The 20626-nt window shown below is 42.2% G+C and overlaps 2 protein-coding genes across 2 annotated transcripts in view; one reads left to right on the top strand and one right to left on the bottom strand.

Annotated features, from left to right (window-relative positions):
- Positions 1-9150: 9150 nt before the first annotated feature.
- nol6 (nucleolar protein 6 (RNA-associated)) overlaps positions 9151-20626 on the bottom strand; it is a 37169-nt gene continuing 25693 nt past the window's right edge. The window contains exons 22-26 of the mRNA XM_080766346.1: positions 20421-20545; positions 15964-16053; positions 14596-14796; positions 13673-13774; positions 9151-9991 (exon numbers count right to left, since the gene is read on the bottom strand). Coding sequence (XP_080622472.1) covers positions 9842-9991; positions 13673-13774; positions 14596-14796; positions 15964-16053; positions 20421-20545 — 668 coding nt within the window. The 3' untranslated portion in view covers positions 9151-9841. The remainder of the gene's footprint in view (positions 9992-13672; positions 13775-14595; positions 14797-15963; positions 16054-20420; positions 20546-20626) is intronic.
- On the top strand, positions 17308-19054 carry LOC308317383 (cocaine- and amphetamine-regulated transcript protein-like). Its single transcript, XM_080766351.1, has 3 exons — positions 17308-17504; positions 18544-18627; positions 18737-19054. Exons 1-3 carry the CDS (start codon positions 17367-17369, stop codon positions 18842-18844), a joined length of 330 nt encoding a protein of 109 aa, XP_080622477.1. The 5' UTR covers positions 17308-17366; the 3' UTR covers positions 18845-19054.

Raw genomic sequence — 20626 nt, forward strand, 5'->3', positions numbered from 1 at the left:
CATTACAATACAGTCACTATAAATGGTAAATGGTGCATTTATACCTTTATCCAAGGCGCTTTTACAGAGATTGTGCATTACATTCACCCATTCACACACATTCATACACCGATGGCAGCGGAAACCATGCAAGGCACCGACCAGCACATCGGGAGCAATTGGGGGTTCTGTGTCTTGCTCAAGGACACTTCGACAGTAACTCTGGGGGAGCCCGGGTTTGAACTGGCAATCTTACAGTTACCATCCAGGCACTCGTTAATGTCTTAATGTATTGTATGCTTATGTGTAGTCTAGTGGTGTATATATGTATGTAGGTATGTCTTGTGTGTAGAAAAACCAATAAAAACAATGTAATAATAATAATCCAGGCACTCTACCCCTGAGCCACCGCCGCCCCTATAGAAGTACATTTATTTTGGGGGCCCACTTGCAATATCCTCACGGCCCACATAGGTTGGGAATGGCTGGACTACTGTAGTGTACAGTACTGTACATACAGTACATACCTGCATAGCGTTCCATGCATGAATCAGCTGTGTGAAAGTGTAGAGAACTGTGCAGTCATGTCCACGCACGAATATCACTGACTAACCCATCGCCTCCAGGCCGACTGTCAGGTCTACAGTACCAGCCACGTGAGCTGATGAACAGGCAAGATGAAGAATTGTGGTGTTATTACAGCGTCCGTCTTGCTAAATATACGGCGTGTCCGTCCGACACCTCGGCATGTTGTTTCAACAGAAGACCAGGTGAATCAGCGCTCGCGCAAAACCCGATCCGATTCTTATCTCAGTGATTGGGTAAAGAATTGTGGTTCACCCATCATCCCGGTGCAGACGGCTGTTGTCTTCATAGTATTGGGTGCACTGCAGACAAGACGAACCATGACCTGTCCCTGTGGCCCTCGTGATGTGTGTCACGTAGCTTCATAATCTCATAATCAAAACCACAAGGCCAACAGTGGCTTAATTATCCCACGACTGTCATACAAACGAACAGTGAGACACATTTGTGTGTGTGCGTACTGCAAGTGAGTGGCACTGCACACATACCAAATGGATGGGCACATCACACACACACACACACACACACACACACAGATGCAAACAGATAGGACTTTTCTCTCTGAAGTCTGGATGTATGGGCTGTCAAGGCCAGAAAGTAGGTTTTTTTGCCACTCAGTATAGGCATTCCTGCTTAACTTCTGGGTATGATTGATGATATGATCACGCGCATAACCTCTATTTAAGGGAAAATCAAGTTTACTCTAATGAAACTTATTAGAACTCCATGAAGAGAGAGATGGTACTGTAGGAGTGTGGAGTTAAAAAGAGATTTATGTGCTCTGTAAGAGCTAGAAAGCGCTCCTTTCTACTCTAACAACAACACTCATTGTCGCAGGAAAGGTCATCACTTTGCAATGGTTCGTGGAAACTATAAAAGGAAAACCTCCAAATTCCCCATGTGATGGGGCGAGAGGGTCTATACAGGCACCACACACAGCTGAAACACCTTCAAGTTAAACCCTTTATACCTACAATAATTGACTGGAGTCGACATGGGATCTATACTATAGGCCCAAGCCAGACTGACTGAAAGGTGCAGGGACGAAAATAAACCCTTCCCAACCGGAAGTTTGACAGTTGGACAAAAGCGTAGGAACAATTAACAAACAATATAATATTTGACAATATAAATTATCAAATATTACGTAAGAAAGAGGAAAACATTGTGAATATAGCTATTTATCTGTTGTAACCAAGTCAAACTAAATGTAATGCCTACAGTTCAAATCAGATTGTTTTTGGGGGGTTGCAGCCTGAAGGTTTGGGAACCCTTAAGGGCTGCCTTGTCCCCGGTGCATTACCATGTTCTCTACTTTCCCCCATAATTAGTCAGTAATTAAAATAATGTTCTTCCTGTCAACAGTTACTCTTGCACGCGCACACACAGTACTATCTATGACACGATTGCTTGGAATCGGAAAGGCTGAGAAAAAAAACTATAAAAAATGTTGCGCAATATTCCCCGAAATTAAGCAACTCGTCAAGTGAGCCATGTCAAAAATAATCATGAGTCGTCGTCGTCGTCGTCGTCGTCGTCAATACATGTATCTACTGTAACTCAGACAAATTAACTATTATGTTTTATCATATTGCCTTTATATTGCTTTCAGTGCTGATTGTAGGAGCATACATGAAAGGTACAAACAACATCAATATTTATGACTATTGTGTGTGTGTGTGTGTGTGTGTGTGTGTGTTGGGACACACACACACACACACAATAGTCATAAATATTGATGTTGTTTGTACCTTTCATGTACACACACAATACTGGATTAACCAGTGTAAAATGACCATGCATGTGACATGGTGTGTGTGTGTGTGTGAGAGAGGTCATCCATCATCTGTTCTAATGACGGTCCTCCAAGTCAAGGGCTGTGCATGTAAAAACACCTAGGCCCCTTTTCCTTTTCCACCACAATAACTCTGGTTCATGTAAAAACACCCAGACCCCTTTACCGCCAAAAGAACTCTGGTTCATGTAAAAACACACTGGGCCCCTTTTCCACCTGTAGCCCCCAGCCAAGACCCCGTCCACAACAGCCCTGCCAATCGGGGTCAGCCCTATTGGCACGATAGGTTGTGCGTCGGTCTGACGAGTGGGAGACTGGGGTTCAACCCCCGCTACCCGCGAACCACTACACACCAAAAGAACTTTGGTTCATGTATAAACAAGTGGGCCCCTTTTCCTCTGAAAGAACTTTGGTTCAAAATTATAAGGAGAAAAAAAGAACGCTTCAACCCCGGTGGAAAAGGGGCCCTAGAGAGAAACCTCACATCTGCATCTTGAAATGGACTCAATAGTTAGAAGCCCAGAGATGGATTTTTGATGAATTGATTGACTGACCGACTTCTTTATATTGACACAAAAAAACCATTCGAGATGCACACCAGTAGTCAAAAGTATAATACACACAAAAAAACAAGAAAAAAACCCAGAGAGCTTATTTCCATTGTGTTCCTTCCTATTGATGATGTGAGTAGTAGATTGGAATTGAAATTTAGCCACTTGAACCTTATCGCCCCTATTCTGGAGTGAAGATTTGGTGAAAATATCAGATCTACAAGCTTGCGTTGTGAGCTTGTTGATCATCTACTCTCGGAGAGGCTATTTAGTGCAGAGCGAAAACAAGAGGGGGCCTAGTATAGACCCCAGTGCCACTCCAGTCAACTAAGCAGGTTTAAGTGGTTGAGAATGGAAAGAAGTCTGACATCTGGATATGTTCAGTTCTGTATGTAAAACTAAGTCTTATTTAGAGTGACATGGTGGCTCAATGGTTAGTACTGTTGCCCCACAGCAAGAATGTCCTGGGTTCGAATCCTATTGGGGGCCAGCTGGGGCCTTTCTGTGTGGAATTTGTTCTCCCTGTATTCAGTGGGTTTCCTCCCACGAAAAGACATTTGCATGGTCACATACATTTGAGACTAGCCTCACAGTGTCAGCTGGGAATCTGGAGACTGGCTGTCCACTGCTCCAAATGTTAGGCTTGCTGCTTGGTTAAAGGCAGGTGACAAATTCTGGGCATGTAAAATTTAAAATGAATTCAAATCTGATATTTTCCACAGTAAGTGTAATGGATTAAAAAATATTGTTTGGTCAACTTACAGTCGGCATTCCATTACTGTCAAACCCTATTATTTGGCTTCATCAAACACAACCATATCAAATTCACTGCCCCCTCATTAACCTGAAGTGAAATCTAAGACAAATCTCTCAAAGAGCCGAGGCTGGCTGGACCAGGGATAGTCACGCAACATATCAATCTCACACACCATACTGTGTATAAAAATGACAGGAATGTACCTGCAAGCCTGTAAGATAAGAAGTCTATTGCAGCAGTGTTGCGTTATTTTCTTTCCCATGAGTCAATTACATGAGAATAAAAATGTTGCCCAATCGGAGAGCAAGTGTGAGCAAATACATAATTACGGTAAAAACACAATGGGGGGCGACAAGTGGCTCAGAGTGGTTGCATAATTCTGGAAGTTTGCTGGTTCCATCGTATCATGCTGCCCTTGAGCAAGTCACTCAACTCCTAACTCAGTGGTTCCCGACCCACGTGCGGCTGCCGTGTTAAGTGGTCAGATGGGTGGGCCGCGAACGGCAGAATGCTTTTGAGATTTTCAAGCGGGCCTTCACCCAGAAAAGGTTGGCAACTTCTGCTGCTCTAACCGTTCCCCGGCCACTGTCAACTTCCGTGGGCCCATTGTCAATGTATGCTTCTTATCTTCATATTTCAACTTTTTGTGTTCCGCTAGATCGAAACGAGGCGCAAAGCAACACACTTTGAGCTTGTAGATCTGTTACTTTTGCCTTTTCTTTATATCGTGAAAAGTCACAGTTTTGGGCATACGGCACGAGGCTTCCACCTGACCCGACAGAGACGATATTATTGACTTAACTTAGACTGTGCTGCTGTGGTCACACAATCACCTGCACTGTCACAAATCCACAACAGAGACACACAGAAAGAGCTTTTTGCTTCAGGCTATCAGATCTCTGAACAATGAATGACCTTCCAGCTCAACAGTGTCTTTATTTTCAGACAATATCTTAGCACAATTAACCTCTTTGCATATGTTTGGGATTGTCATTTAGAACTGCGAATACAAATTTACATTACTTTGTATAGTATGTGTAACTATTCAATCGACGACAACTTCTTATCAGGCTCCTATCAGATTTTTGTCTCCGAGCCTGTGACCTCTGTTTATTTAGGCCTATTTACGGCTGATTCTACCCCATAACCCCTGCTTTGTTGCGTTTTGTTTTCAAAAATAGTAAACCGTTGACTGTACTCATAGTATTTGGCCCGTCAACAAGGTCTCAACCTCTCCTTTATGATCATTATCATCATTGCTTTAAGTCTGTCTCTGTGCTTTACAATATTGTAACTTATTTCTTGTCCCCAAACTGCTGTCCTGTGTGCATGCCCGAGGCTAAGGTGTCACTAATATCACTCCTTTTGTTCCCCTCTAACATCGTTGAGGGAGACAGTTGTATAAACACAATATACTTGCCCAGCACAGGCCGTCCCGTAACAGTATCCACTGACCAGAGCTAAACAGCTGATGCAGAGAAAGAGATTTGGTGTAGACAGAGAAGAAGGGGGCCAAGTATAGACCCCTGCCCGGGGATCTCTGGTCAACTAAGTACAATGTGTCTGTCAGGCAGAAACCTAGCATCTCTCCATATTTCAACGTTTAGTTTTATCGTAAATTACTGCCCTACTTTGTCGCAGTGTCACACTGCCACACATGTATTGTAAGCTTGTAGATCGGCGATGCACTGTTGAATATTTATATTAAGTGAAAAAGTGGTTAAGTCTGTGGGTTTTATAAATATTACACCAATGTCACAAGCTCTTGTGACTAAATTATTTTTGTATTGGATTTTGGATCCATAGGAACACAACACAGGTTCTGAAAAAGTAACAGTCACACATAACAGACATACATGGTTTACACCCAACAGCAATGATATAGGGTTTGAGCTCTGTGTCAGCTGACGACAGAGCTTAAACACACACACACACACACACACACACACACAGTCTGTCTATATGGTCTGAAACCGCGACTCGTAGAATTCACTTCGAAACAAAACCATGGAAGCTCCAATCCAAAAGGAATGCTGCGGGGTGCTAGTGCCAAGGGTATTCCAGACAGGAATGGTATGTATTAACTTTAAAATAAATACATGTGTCTATTTGTAGAGTGTCCAACACTGTGTCCTAACCAATTTAGACCTGGGAACGATTCTACAAATGACACTTTTCTGAAAAATCATGTCAAGGTCATATGCCGACGCCCATCTGAAAATATGTTATTCCAGGAACCTCCCAGAAGCAAAGATTTGAGTTAAAAACGTTCGCTCTGAAAGAATATATATTCAAAGATTTGCGCCACATTTTCATGAATTCTCTAAGTTCATAGCGCGGCACCCGGTGCCACCCGGTGCCGAGCTTGTAGATCTGCTATTTTTCAATAGCTAAAGTATAACATAATGCTTAAAACACCAAAAGGGGTTCCCCAGACATCTGACACAATGTCTGGTGCACCTATACTGTCACTTCCTCGCCAGCTTCACTCATTTTAAATTTGATCTCGATATAAAATTCTACTCAACAACAATAACAGTGACATAGATGGTCATGTCATTGTGAGATTTGAGAACATCTGCAACCTATTTGTTTCGGTAACATTTCTCATGGCCCAGCATGCTAACAGAGCAAGCTGCAGATTGCTTGTATCTTTTATTTAACCATATCTGTTTTTCAAGTGGGTCCTCCTGCTTCACACTTTACCGTACGTACATACAGTACATTCTGGGAACTTCCCAGCACAAACAGTTGTATACTGTTGTACTAGGAGCTGACCACTATGCCCAGTATAACCACAGTTTTATGGTGTCGGCCACTGGAGCAGTTGCAGGGGTTCAGTGCCTTGCTCAGGGGCACTTCAACAGTGGGTGTTTAGGGAGGGGCGAGTGTTGTTGGTCAACCACTTCTCCACACAGGCGCCGCTTTTCGACCAACTTTCAGTTAAGAGGGCAGAATTGAAAGAAAGTGGAGACTATTTTTATCTGTCAACATGCAGAATTGAATTTGCAGCGAAAAGGACGAGACAGTTATATTCACATGACAGCTTACCGAACTGCCCCACCAAGGTTCTGTATATTACTTTGTTCGCATTTTGGAATTACCAACTTCAAATAAAACACAGACAGTGTAATTCTCCCCCCATTGTTAAGGATTGCAAAGCACACGTTGCCAGAGTTGGATTCATACAAATAGTTAAGTTTTGTGAGATGAATGGCACCCAGATCTAATCGAAATGCGAGGCACGCTGACAAATGTGTAATTTGTATTAGTTGGGAGGGGGAGGGATTGAGGGTTCTCACAAATATTTGGTTGGCGGTCTCACGAGGGAGAAAGTTTGAATACCACTAGCTAGGCATTCAACCTCATTCACACACGCAGTCTGGTGGAGTGTAATCACTGCATGTATCGTTGCATATGTCTGGGCAGAAACCCCAAAGATGTTGACATTTTTATAACCTGTAATAAGTTGACCAAAATACGGATACCATATTTAAAGTGGTTACGTCCGTTTAGGGTTTTACAAATATTTAACCAGTCAATAGTACTAAGAGCTTCAATAAATAATATCTACGTTGGATGGATTGGAAAACAAACAAGGTTTCCAGACAGCGATGATATATCATATATGTACTGTATGACGAGCATATCACAAATTAAGTTGAAATGACCAGAAACGCACGAAAGGGCAGTGATGCAAATAGCCTGCATCCTTACTCACTAAAGAGAAAGGATGCAATCATGTCTATGTCTACCCTCCGAGGTCCAGGGTTGCAATACTGTACTCTAATGTTGTTGAAGTAGGACTCATAAAATGTCCCTGGGACCCATCTAAAACAACCACTGGTACACGGACCGGTGCCGGTACACGGGACATGTACCACAGCCACTGGTACGCGAGAAGTTAGGGCATCCCAAGTTTTCCAGACAGTGATTCACCAGGCTTTGCCAGACAGTGGTGACAAGTTGACTCGGTCAAATGAAGATATCAAGGATTTGTCAGCGACGCGGCATCACTGACTGTGGTTTATAAACTGCTTTGAGTCTGTGTTACTTCTGTGTTGCGTAGCACAACAGGGACATCACTGTCAAATCCGTGGCATATTTAATGTTTTTTTTGTGGCTTTCGCCTTTATTTTATATTTTTTTATGGAGGGACAGACAGTAGGCTGACAGGAAATGGGGAGAGAGATGGGGGGAAGACATGCAGTAAATGCCGTCGGGATCGGAAGTCGAATCAGACTGGATTACCAGCCAAGGTGCCTGGACCGCTGAGCCACAGCCCAGGCCAAATATCTGTGGTATCTTTACCGTTCACGTGTGTTCAGCGAGCAGCTCCAGCAGGGTCACAACAAGCTGTAGCTATATTTTGTCCCGCTCACGCTAATGAAACAAAACACTACACGGTATGTGATTATTACTACATGTCACAACATTCATGTATCAGAAGACGATCTAACCCAGGTAAAGTAATCTGTCACTTTGCATGTTTAGCTTTTGCACATGTGACATGTCCAAATTCATTTCTGAAAAAGACAGACCACCCCCCATTGAAAACATTACATTGAAAACCTATTTACATCACTGAAAGGCATTTAATATCCAGTCGACCACATCATTATTCCAAGAACCCCACAAGACATGCTGCCAGAACTGTCAGATCTACTGTCACCTCTATGGCCCAACCAATGTGATTTCATCACATAGTCACATTGTGTATCGCCATCTAGTGGCCATCAGAATACTTTCTCCTTTATATCAAACGCCACACAATAATGGCAGGACTGATGGATGGAGACAAACAATGCATGAAAGCATTGGAAAGAAGCAACACAAAAGCAGAGTAAACTAGAATGCTATCTGGCCCTAAACAGAGAATACACAGTGGCAGAATACCTGAGCACCGTGACCGACCCAAAACAAAGAAAAATCTTAACTAGGTACAGACTCAGTGAGCACAGTCTCGCGATCGAGAAAGGCCGTCATAGGCAGACCTGTATCCCGAGAGAAGACAGACTATGCACCCACTGCACACTAAACGAAGTGGAAACCGAGCTACACTTCCTAACCATCTGTCCATTGTACCAAGACATCAGAGACACATACTTCCCACAGATTACAACCACACACTGAGATTTTGAAAACATGACCAATGACAAAAAACTCCCATATCTGCTGGGCGAAGTACAACAATGTGCAAACACAGCAGCAAGATTTGTGAGTTGCTGTGATAGGAGAAGGATATCAAATGGAACACAACCACCCTAAAGACTAATCATTGTGTATATTCCTGCACTATACCTGCATCGAGTTATCTTGGTACACAGAAGTTGATCTATTGAAGATTCTGACCTTCAAAGTACATAATTTTTGTTTTGATTGTATTGCTGTATTGTTGTATTGTTCTTTCTGCTTTGGCAATGTAAACGTATGTTTTCTCATGCCAATAAAGCCCTTTGAATTGAATTGAATTGAATTGCATGAAGCAAGATTTAACAAGCATGCCTTTATTAGACATGGTGCTGTGTCAACAAAACAAACATTATACTTAAAATGATTATTTATCTTGTATGAATTGTTAACAGATTAATACAAAAACAAACTACCAAACAAAACAGACAAAAGAACAATCCAAAACACAAATGTAATATCTATAATACATCCATTGAAATTGACGGTTCATTCCTTTGTGTGTGTGTGTGTGTGGGGTCCAGACCAGTGTTTCCCAAACGTTTTAGCTCAAGACGCAAAAGAGAAATTGGAGGTTTGCCCAGGAGCCAAACTAGTGAAAATAGTTTCTTAAACCATTTATAGACATTATTAGATTCTATTCATTTTAATAATAGAAGTAGAAATAAATGGGATCCCGCACGGATGACGGTCTGAACGACCGAAACGTTGCTCAATAAAATGCTGTTAAGTGAAGATAGTGCGCGGGATCCCATTTTGTTTCTACTTCTCCAGTTCCATCCTGTCCTCTGTAGGTGTGCATAAGGACTTTATTTCTTCATTCATTGCATTTATGAAATACTTTTGAAAAACATTAATTATTAATTGATGAAAAGTTGAGATTTGTTTTTGTGTTTAAATCTTTTTAAATCATTTAAAGAAATGTATGAAACGGAGGAAAAAAAGGAGATATATTTCTACTACTGTTTGAGAAACAACTGGTCTCTAGACTGCCCATCTCTCGGTCCTGGCCTCCACTAACTTGACCAGGCCCTTCCCCATGATGCTGAAGTCCTCGATGATGGCCTCCACATTGGGGCTGGTTTGAGCCTGCTCGCCGCTCACCTCCACACGCCGAGCAGATACCTGGGATGTCTGGGTGACAGAAAGGGAGGCGCTGTGGCTTGATTGATTGATTGAAACTTGTATTAACAGTGTGCAGAATGGGTACAGTTCAAGGAAAGTACAGGTCCGATAAACCTCTTTTTACTATTTTGAAAAACATTTTTTAATTGTTCAAATAGCTGATCTACAAGCTCGCAATGTGTCGATGTTAATCGCTATTTGAAGAAAAGAAATTTAGGGATAAGGGGTAAGGTTCCGGTAAAAATAGGTACGTACTCAAGTAACTCAACCGCAGAACTTGAGTCAAAATATAGATATATATATAGTCCTCCTGGTCAAATATTACTCACTACAAGTGAAAGTTGCTCTGTCAAATTTGAAATAGAGTTAAAATGTAGTACTGGAGAGAAGTAATCTAAAGTAGAAATGACAAAGCGCAGTATATTTTAAAATATCAGTGCGTAGCTGTAATATAATGTAGAGAGCTTTACCCCAAACTTCACAGATTTTCCTGAAAAACTTTAAATAAAAACAATAATGAAAATATCAGATCTACAAGCTCACAATCTGTATTTTCACTATATTGAAATAGGGCTTAAGTGATAAATAATGTACTTTTTCCCTTCCAAGAAATGTAGAGTAGATTGTCTCTGAAATGTAGTGGAATAAAAGTATCAAACAATACAAATACGCAAGTGAAGTACAGATAAAACCTTTTTAGTTTTTACTTGTAAACTAACTTGTCTTTCCTCTTATACCCCAGATTTGGAACCGTTTTCCTGCTCAGACAAGTGCTGCTGATGTTTTTTCTCTCTTTTCTTTTTTACCATTGAACCGGCCTAAATTGAATCTTAACCATCAAGTTAAAATTCGTGTCAGATCCTGTGTCTAGTTGAGAAATGATGGCCTTTGACACAATCTAAATGTCTCAATAGAATAGTGGTGAGACAAAACCACAACCACCCCAATTGAATAATGTTATGTTGTATTAACATACAGTACATACACTAAAGGGTGTTCTGGGCTTCCTTTCGGAACTCGCACTGCGGGTGAGTTCCTGCAGCATCGCAGGCGTGCATTAATGATGGTAAAGATCACCCTCAAGTGTAATATTGCAATTATATATATATATATATATATATATATGTGTGAACCTTTATTGAGAAAAGGATATCCCCTTGAGATGTATATCTCGTTTTCGAGGGGGTCGAACAACATACAGCAAATACAGAAGAATGGACAAAAACAAACAACAAAGCTCTCCTAAAACTAGCCCACTCCCACCCCACCTAATCACCCGCAACATAGTATCAATAAATCTGTATATTAATGTAAGGATATAAAGATGTAAAGATGAACATACGTACACCGGAAGGCAAAGACAGGCCAAAAACCATAACAGACATGCAAATGCGATGTCCTGCATTAACAACATCCTTGAGTACAAACATGCACATGCACCTTAGTAGTTGAATGACAGCATGTTGAAGTAGACACTTTGAACATATTGAAGGAGTTAATGGATCTAAGGCAGGGGTTTTAACCTGGGGACCACCACCCTGACTGAGAATTAACCTGGGGACCATTGTTGTGTTGGGAGGGGGGATACCGTCGTGGTGTGGGGGAAAGAAATTAACCTTCCATATTAAACTCATGTTGCTGTTCATTGTAACTTGAACAAGCAGACACTTGCGGTTGATTATGGGCACATTTTTATATTCATTAATTTCATATACATTCTTTATAATGGTGACTCAACCAGGCGATCCGGTATGGTTTCCCTTGAGATTCTAACTCACTTTTCTGTGGAAGTTCAGAGTAGACTTCCCAGTAACTGAAATTTGTCACCAGATCATTTACTGCATTGTTTCTCAACTTGTGGTCAATACAATAAATTCAAATACGAATCTTCACTTTCCTACATTACTAAATGCATGGTCAGGGACCACATGCAACACCTTCACGGACCACCAGTGGTCCACGGACCACCTGTTGAAAACCCATGATCTAAGGGAACTAGGGAGATTGTTCCAGTTGAAAGGAGCTTTAAATTTAAAAGCACGTCGACCAACTTCTTTCCTGATGTTGGTGGGGACAAAGAGGTAAGGATAATCCTGATGTTGGTGGGGACAAAGAGGTAAGGATAATCCTGATGTTGGTGGGGACAATGAGGTAAGGATAATCTGTGTGCCTCAGGTTGTATGGTGAGCTGAAGGGACGCAGATATTGTTTCAGATATTCAGGGTAGTTAAAAGTAAAAGTAAAAGTAAAGTAAATGCATCTAAAGATAAATAGTAGCCAGTGAGAGTGTCTTCAAGCTTTTTAGTGTTAACCAGTTGAGACTCATACTGTACATGGCACAATGGTGGGTCATTAGGGACACCTCAATATAAATTGATTGTTATGTTACGTTGAGGGGATAGAGGTGTGTATCGGAGGACTTTTGGTAAACAATGTCAGCATAGTCTAATCTTGGGATGATTAGTTGTGAGATGATTATTTTCCTGACCTGAAGGGTGAAGCAGTTCATTGATCGATAGAGTACTTTCAGACTGAAATTTACTTTCTGGACAACAGAGGTAATATGAGGCTTGAATGGGAGTTGAGGGTCGAGCCAGAGGCCGAGATATTTTAATTTGTCCACCTTTTCGAGCTGTGAGCCATCAGCAAATATAATCCACAGAGGCAAAGAAGTTGGTCTTGTGGAAAAGAGCATGCCAACAGATTTCTTCTTATTCAATATCAGCTTGTTGAGACAGAACCATCTTTGAACGGCATCAAAGTCAGCCTGTAGTGTACGCTGGATTTGGGCGACATCAGATTTTGATGAATAGATGACTGTCATCGGCAATATAATTGAATATGGCAATCGGAACAGATTGTGGGCAGGTCATTAATAAGAACTCTGGGGTACGCCTTTCTCCATAATTCTAAATTCCGATCGGTTCCCCTGATACGAGACAGAACTATTATACAACTAAGATACCGGTAATCACTAAAAAGAAATCATAATTTTTTAATGACAGATGTAGACAGACAGGGAGGCGCCGGGTGTGGTGGGTTGATTGATTGATTGAAACTTGTTTGCAGAATGGGTACAGTTCAGAGAAAGTACAGGTAAATACACAAAACGGCTACGAGGATAAAACCAGAAAAAGCACTAAGACTTGTTTACATAATGATCCTCCATTTTCAATTCATCAACTACAAATTGTTGTTAGTCACGACACATACGGTGGAGAACAAAAGGCCCTATTTTTTCCGGTGCATTACCCGTTACCGATAAACCTCTTTGACTTTTTAGGGCCCAAAGTACTCGACCGCAGAACTTCCAAAAGGCAGCGCAGAGGTGCATTAATGACGGTAAAGAACACCCTCGAGTGTGATATTGCAATTATACAATTGCAGTTACCCTTAAAACTAAGATAATCACACAAAAAAAAGTTAATGACAGATGTAGCCACTACGACCACGAATGTCACAAGAAACTCGCTAGCCTTGCAACCCAGTCTGCTGCGCTCTGGGAGAACAGAGCATCTGATTTCTATGTTTTGATTAGGTGTTCCTTTATGCTAGTTCAAACAATCAGATTGCTCCCTCGAAATGACCCGTTGTATAATCTACCATACAGAATGGACACACCAGACCAGCATGAAATGATGCACGTTATCGGTGCCTGGTGGAAAAACGGGAGACAGACGTTGTTCTTACCTTGAACGGCGCCGAGATGAAAGCCTTTGGCTTCCACAGCACTGCGATCACTGTGCCGCCATAGGGGTCGTAGAAGAAGAGAGCCAAATCCCCAAACGCATCCTTTTGGAATGGATTAGTAACATACAGTATGTGTCACAACAGATGCCTTTCATCTTTTGATTACTCGTACAGTTTTCTCCTTTCGGGGAGGGGGAGGGGGGTGCCATATACTGTTCCCCGCAGGTTATCAGTTAAAAGGAGGGGGAGTGGTCTCTTTATCACCTCTAAGCGTCATATATGTGGGCTTGGCTCCCATTATGGAGATGTCTGAATCGATATCTGGAAAAGGTGATGCATATTTCTATGAAGCAGAACCCTTTAATGTGTTAAATTGCTTATTATTGGCAATGTCCAGAGTACGACAGCGGCGTGCAGCCAAGTCAATTATGAATAGATCTCATACTACCACAACCTAAATTAAGAATAAATAAAGAAGAATGAACAAATGCTCGCAGACCAAGGGCTCCAAAATCTGTGACGTTTCACTTTCAATCACACATTGTGTGATTGAAAGAGTGTCTGAGGAAGAGATCAAGGCTCGAAACGTCCATGGAAGACATGCTGACTTCCAAGGAATCCAAACGACTGAAACCAGTCGTGGTGACTGAGAACTTTAATCCAAGCACCTACGGTTGATTTAGTTGACTAAAATGCATGTTGGCGGGCCTTGATAACGCCATAACAGATGCTTTTACCACTTTGTCGCATGGGGGAAATAGTCGATCTACAAGCTCACAACACGTCGCAGTGCGATGCGACGAACATTTTTTGTCATAGTTTTAGCCGACGAAATAAACAGTGCACACATGCGCGCGCACACGCACACGCACACACACACACACACACACACACACACACACACACACACAGACAGCACTCACCCGGAGCTCTGTGAGGTAGCAGGACACAGGGTTGTAGCCGATGACGGGCAGGGCCCCTCCACTGGGGGCCACGCTGCCCTCCATGGCGCCCCGGTTGAAGATGACGGCGGGCGGGTCCACCGCCTGGCTGACCAGGGGCACCTGCAGCGGGTTCAGGTGGATGAGCACGTCGTAGGGCTCCAGCGGAGGACGCAGCGCGACCTGCAGCACACACACACACACACACACACACACACACTGGAGTCGGTGAGGAAATCAATGAAGTGCAGCGGCAAAGTGGCTGCCGTGGCACCCTAGGGTGACTTGACACGAGGCGGCCTCAGAATATTTCGATTTGACTTTTATTCATTTCACCTTTATTTAACCCATTTAGACCTGAGAACAGATTCTACAAATGTCGTCCAACTCCTGACATTTTTCAGAAAAACCTATGTTTCTATGTCAGCGGTGCTCAAACTATTTCATGTCAAGGACCCCCAGAATTATCTGTATTTGGCCGCCGACCCGATCTGGAAATACGTTGTTCCAGAAGCAAATATTTGATTTTCAAAAACGCTTGCTGTGAAAGAATATTATACTGGTATTCAAACTTTCAATGATTTGCAACATTTTCACGATAAAAAAAAAAAAAAAAAAAAAAAAAAGGCTAGCACACATCCAAACATGTGCAGATGTTGGACTGTACAATGATAATTTGGAATGAATCAGTGTCACTTCAGTTTAACCGTCTTAGACACTCTAAGACAGGGGTATAGGCCTGTCTCACAGCTATTCCCGTCCCCTTTCCAGACAGGGATGTAGCTCTGGTCCATGAGTAAGGTCATGGACCAGAGCTACATCCCTACCGGCTTTCTCTGCACCATTTAAGGCCGTTTCCAAATGTTAAATTGTAAGACCAATATTATTATGAAGAAAACAAGATGTTAAGACTGCTAAACCAAATAGAATTAAGTTCAGTACCTTCAGAAAACATCACACGGCATCACGTTGCGACGGGTTGTGAGCTTGTAGATGGGTGTTTGTAGATGCGTGTTTCGGACACGCAGCAAAATTACATATTTAATATTCTTTTGCTGCTGAGCGGACCGGTCTGAGCGGCGCGACTGGCGGGTATCAACATGAACGAATGAGCGAGTGTCACAACAGACCCCTGGAGCGAGGAGCGGCATTTCACCCCGCTCCACTTCGCTCGTATGCTCCAACGGCGTGTCCACGTACATTGTTGTTAGTGGGAATGAAAACATAGAGGGCCTAAGGCCGCGCAAACGGGGCAACATCCTGTTATCCACGTCTGTCTGAGGCAAATTCAAAGGAGAACAGGGTGCTGTTTTTTCCTCTTTTTTTTTGGCCAAATGGCATTATACGAACCTTGACATCATGTGTCTGGCTGCTGTCCATCATCTGGGGTTCCAGAGCCTTGAGGCTCTCTGCAGCCAGCATGACCACACGCTGTAGCATCTGTAACACACACACACACACACACACACACACACACACACACACACACTTCAGTGATATGAACCTAGGAGGATCCATAACACGACACAACAATGTCCCCCTCAAAAATCACACCGTGACCCCCCCCCCAGTCCAGACTGCAGTAGACTATTCCTTTATGCCGGGAACGTCACATCACATTCCACAAACTGAACAGCAGGCACACGGTTTGGCGAAGGAGGAAAAACAAAATTAGTTTCTAAGTTTAACGTCTAAAATGAACCTCTTATTACATTTCCGCAGCCACACCTGACGTTACTGCTGTTCCAGCAACAACAACAACAACAAACAACCACCGTTGTGCTGCTATTACAGACGTTGGCGATTGTAGCGCACCGGTTGATGAAGTTATATTGACCAACCTTATGGTGACACCTCTTTCCATGAGGACGATAATGGTGGTGATCACAGCATCAGCAAGAGAGCCAGGGTAATGTTTATCCATGCAGGCAATGACACAGCCACCTCATACACTTTATTCATCGACTTCAATACAATAACAAACTCTGCTCCTCCACTTTTCTCGTAAATGAATGGCCTACACTACAGTACTTCGTCATACAAGAATGTTCCACAAAGGTAGTGAAAATAGCAGATCTACAAGATCACACCGTGTACTGATGTGATGATGATGTGAGCATGTAGATCTTCTATTTTCAGTATTTTGGAGTGGTGCAACCACTCCCTTACGGAGTTGTGTGTAGGTGGCTGGCTGGCTGGGTGGGTGGGTGCCTGCCTGGCTGGGTATGAGCACAAAAACAGCATGGTTGTTTTTCACCACCTGTGAACCTAACACAAATACACACGCACATTTTAACTGTGTATATATGATGATTTCGGGTGTGCCAGTACAGTACAGTACAGTACAGGGACTGGCACACGGTAACTCTGTCATTTCTCAACCGTTTCGGACGCGAACTCCCCCCCCCCGAACTCCCCCCCCCCCCCCCCCCCGGGGACCCCCACACGGAGTTGCACCACTCAATTCACACGGGTGTGATTTTTCCTAACAAAAAATAAAAGTTCCAGTATTTGGTACAAGGTTTCCACCCCGACACAGCGATGGTTCATGATGCCGTTGTGTCTTTGAGGAGTGGAGGACACCTCTAAAGCAGGACGTCACAGAGGACCCAGCCCCCCCCCCCCAGCTCACAGGGGTATAAAACCACAACACAGGGACTCTGTGTGTCAACAACAAAGGTCTACGAGGTGGAAGGGAGACCACGGAGCACTGTGGACGGAGTAGGAAGCTTATCTGGGTCAGAGGACACACCATGGGGGTCTACCTTCTCCGTACGCTGCTGTGTGCCGCTGTGGTCTGCTGCCACTACCAAGCCGCTCACACCAGGGAGATCCAGTCTACGTATCTGACTTATTTCCTTTCCTCGGAGGACTCTAACGAAAAGAAACTGGTGAGAAATAAGTTTAGGCAGACTCTTAGTGAGCAATTTTTTCTTTTTTTAACCCATTTAGGCCCGACGTCGACATTTTAAAAATGTCTTCTAAATTCTGACAGTTTTCTGAAATACCCATGTTTCTGTATCAGTGGTGCTCAATATTTCATGTCAAGGACCCCAAAACTATATGGCCACTGACCCCCATCTGAAAATATGTTGTTCCAGGAACCCCTCAGAAGTAAAGATTTTAGTTAAAAACATTCTGAAAGAATATATTCAAAGATTTGTGCCGCATTTTCACGATTTAAAAAAAATAGCTAAAGTATAACATAATGCTTAAAACACCAAAAGGGGTTCTCACCCAGAATGGGTTAAATAGTTTTAAATATTTTATTCAATCAACACCACAGCTACTGATATATTTCAGTCGGACCATGTTAATTAATCATTATATGCATCTACTTATTTATATATTTACTTTTAATAATTACCATTTAATTATATTGTATTATTCCTTGATCATAATCTGTTAATACTGTATATAATTCCTAGATCATAATCTGTCTAAATTTCATTTCATATTTATTTATTTCATTTCAGTTTGGTTTTTACATATTCATTTTACATATTTTTCTTTTTTTTACATATTCCAAAACTGAAAAGAAAAGGAGCAGGAAGAAGATAAATCTTATTTATACCTGCCCCTAAATGAACATTTGTTGAAAATAGCATACAAAGTGGCAAATTGAGACGCATTGCAAACTGAGCTATTTTTTGCTAAAGAGATTTGGTGTAGAGGGGGAAAAAGGAGGAGGCTTAATATAGACCCCTGGGGTACTCCAGTCAATGAAGTACCGTTTTGTAGATAGGGTTTATAAAACCTGGAAAATCTGTGTCATTTTATACTGTATACGTTGGCTATTCAGAAATAGCAAGCTTGTACATCTGCTATTTTTGAAAAATCGTGAAATTGTGAGAACTACTGATTTAGAATGGGCCTCATGTCTGAATGGGTCAAGTGGTTAACACACAGAACTTGTGGTGTCGTTTGCAGATCAGTGATTTGCACGGGGTCCTGGAGAGGCTGAAGAACAACAGGTTCCCCCCTCTGGGGAAGAAGCCGAGTTATCTGCCTATGGTGGGTGATGATAATGATGATGTACACATTAATTTACCACCATGTAATAATATTACAAAATAATATTACTGGTGACACTGATGCTGATGCTGTGTTTCTATATCCACAGTGTGACGCAGGGGAACAGTGTGCGCTGAGGAAAGGCTCCAGGATTGGAAAGCTGTGCGACTGCCCCCTGGCCAGAACGTGCAACTCCTTTCTACTCCGCTGTCTGTGACACTCTCTCCCTCCTCGTCTCTCTCTATACTCTGTTTACACCGTCCTTTTTGACTGCTATGAAAGAACGAAACCATGACACAAAATCACTGACGACGACGCCAACTACGTTGAATGTATTTGTTAAAAGATTATATTTTGTCTACTTGAGTATTTACGTTTCCTCGTTACTCCATGACGATGGGCTCAACAATGTGGAAACCTCTGCACATTGTACAGTAGATGTTCTATGGTATGTTGAATTGTCCACAAGCCCCCTAGCCTACAGTATAAGATGCTTCGCTATAAAAACGTTGTCTCAAACAGTAGAGGATCTTAAAGGGATGAAGGGAAAAAAAATCTTTTTAGGTTTTCTGAGCTCAATTGCACCCAAGAAATCTGAACTAACATCAAGTAGATTTTCTGTGGTCTGGGGGTTTCTGGCTCAAAAAAGTGCTCCGATTTGCCTGTGGAGTCTTGCCTCACAGTCCACAGCGTGGACTGTAAGGCAAGAGTCCACAAATCCCAAATATGACATGGGAATTTTCCAGCAGGTTTTTTGGGTGTAATCGAGGTCATAAAACACCTTTAAATCACTTACATCCTATATATTTCATTGACCGCGGTCTTTTGAAAGTTATGTTAATGATTTTTTTCAGACCTCCAGTTCTAGGAAACACAACCGCTCTAAGGCAATATTAATGATTGATATAGTGATAATAGTGTTGAAAATGAGTTGAATGCCCCTTTAATTATTTTTCATCATTTCATTGGCGTAATTATTGCATATTTATGTTCTTATCATTGCTAGTTTTTGTCTGATGTTTTTATACTGCATGGTGTTTCAAACCTTCTCTTTTTACCTCAATGTGACTTCCTGCTCAAAAAAGGTTTATCCAGTATATCCATTATTGTAGACATATTTCAGTGTGTTGTAATACTGACACTATTTTTACATGTTAAAGGAAGCCGTTTATGTCAGTACTGTACAGTATCATAATTGGTAATCATTGTATGCTCTGTATTGCATATTATGTATTTAAGTATGTACAGTATACTGTAGGTGTAGGGTAGGTTGAGGGTAAGCTGTTGGCTAGGTGTTTTTAATACGTACATACTGTGTCTATAATGTCTATACACATGTGCAGACAGTGTATTTGCATGTTTTAGGGCGCGTACCAGCAATATGTCCAAGTTAATCAGAGTGACTAAAAACTGACTATATACTGAATGTGGCTTCTGTGAGTCTGTCATTTTATTGTTTCACTCTACCGACGAGTCGTCATTAGAAATACTCTTTTGTTTGGCTCCTTTTATTCACTACTGTTTTGCAGGTTGTACTGTTATGTCAACATCTCTTCATGTTAAATAATAATAAAAATGGGATCCGAAAGACAACGTGTGTGTGTGTGTGTGTGTGTGTGTGTGTGTGGAGGAAGCCTCGGTAATGACCAAAAATCAGTAGTGAGAGGACTGCAGATTGCAGGAATGCCCAAACCAACAGCTAAGGCATTGGCACAATTCTGTTCAGTATCTGTGATAATTGGCAGTCGCCATTGTGTGTGTGTGTGTGTGTGTGTGTGTGTGTGTGTTCTGACCTGTACACTAGGAGCCACTTTAGTCCATAGAGACCGCTTCTTGTCTTGGGGGCTGGCAATAAACATGACAGGCAGAGACTCCCTGGAGGCCATGAAGTCATTCCTGATCTCGGTGTAGTCGGCAGCTACACGTGACAGAGAGGAAATATGGGTGGGTGGGGAGGGGAGATTTGACCCTAGTCTAAAACAAACTGGGGCGTATAAAC

The sequence above is a fragment of the Protomyctophum bolini genome (genome assembly GCF_963924005.1).
Source record: "Protomyctophum bolini genome assembly, chromosome: 6".
NCBI classification, from domain to species: domain Eukaryota; kingdom Metazoa; phylum Chordata; class Actinopteri; order Myctophiformes; family Myctophidae; genus Protomyctophum; species Protomyctophum bolini.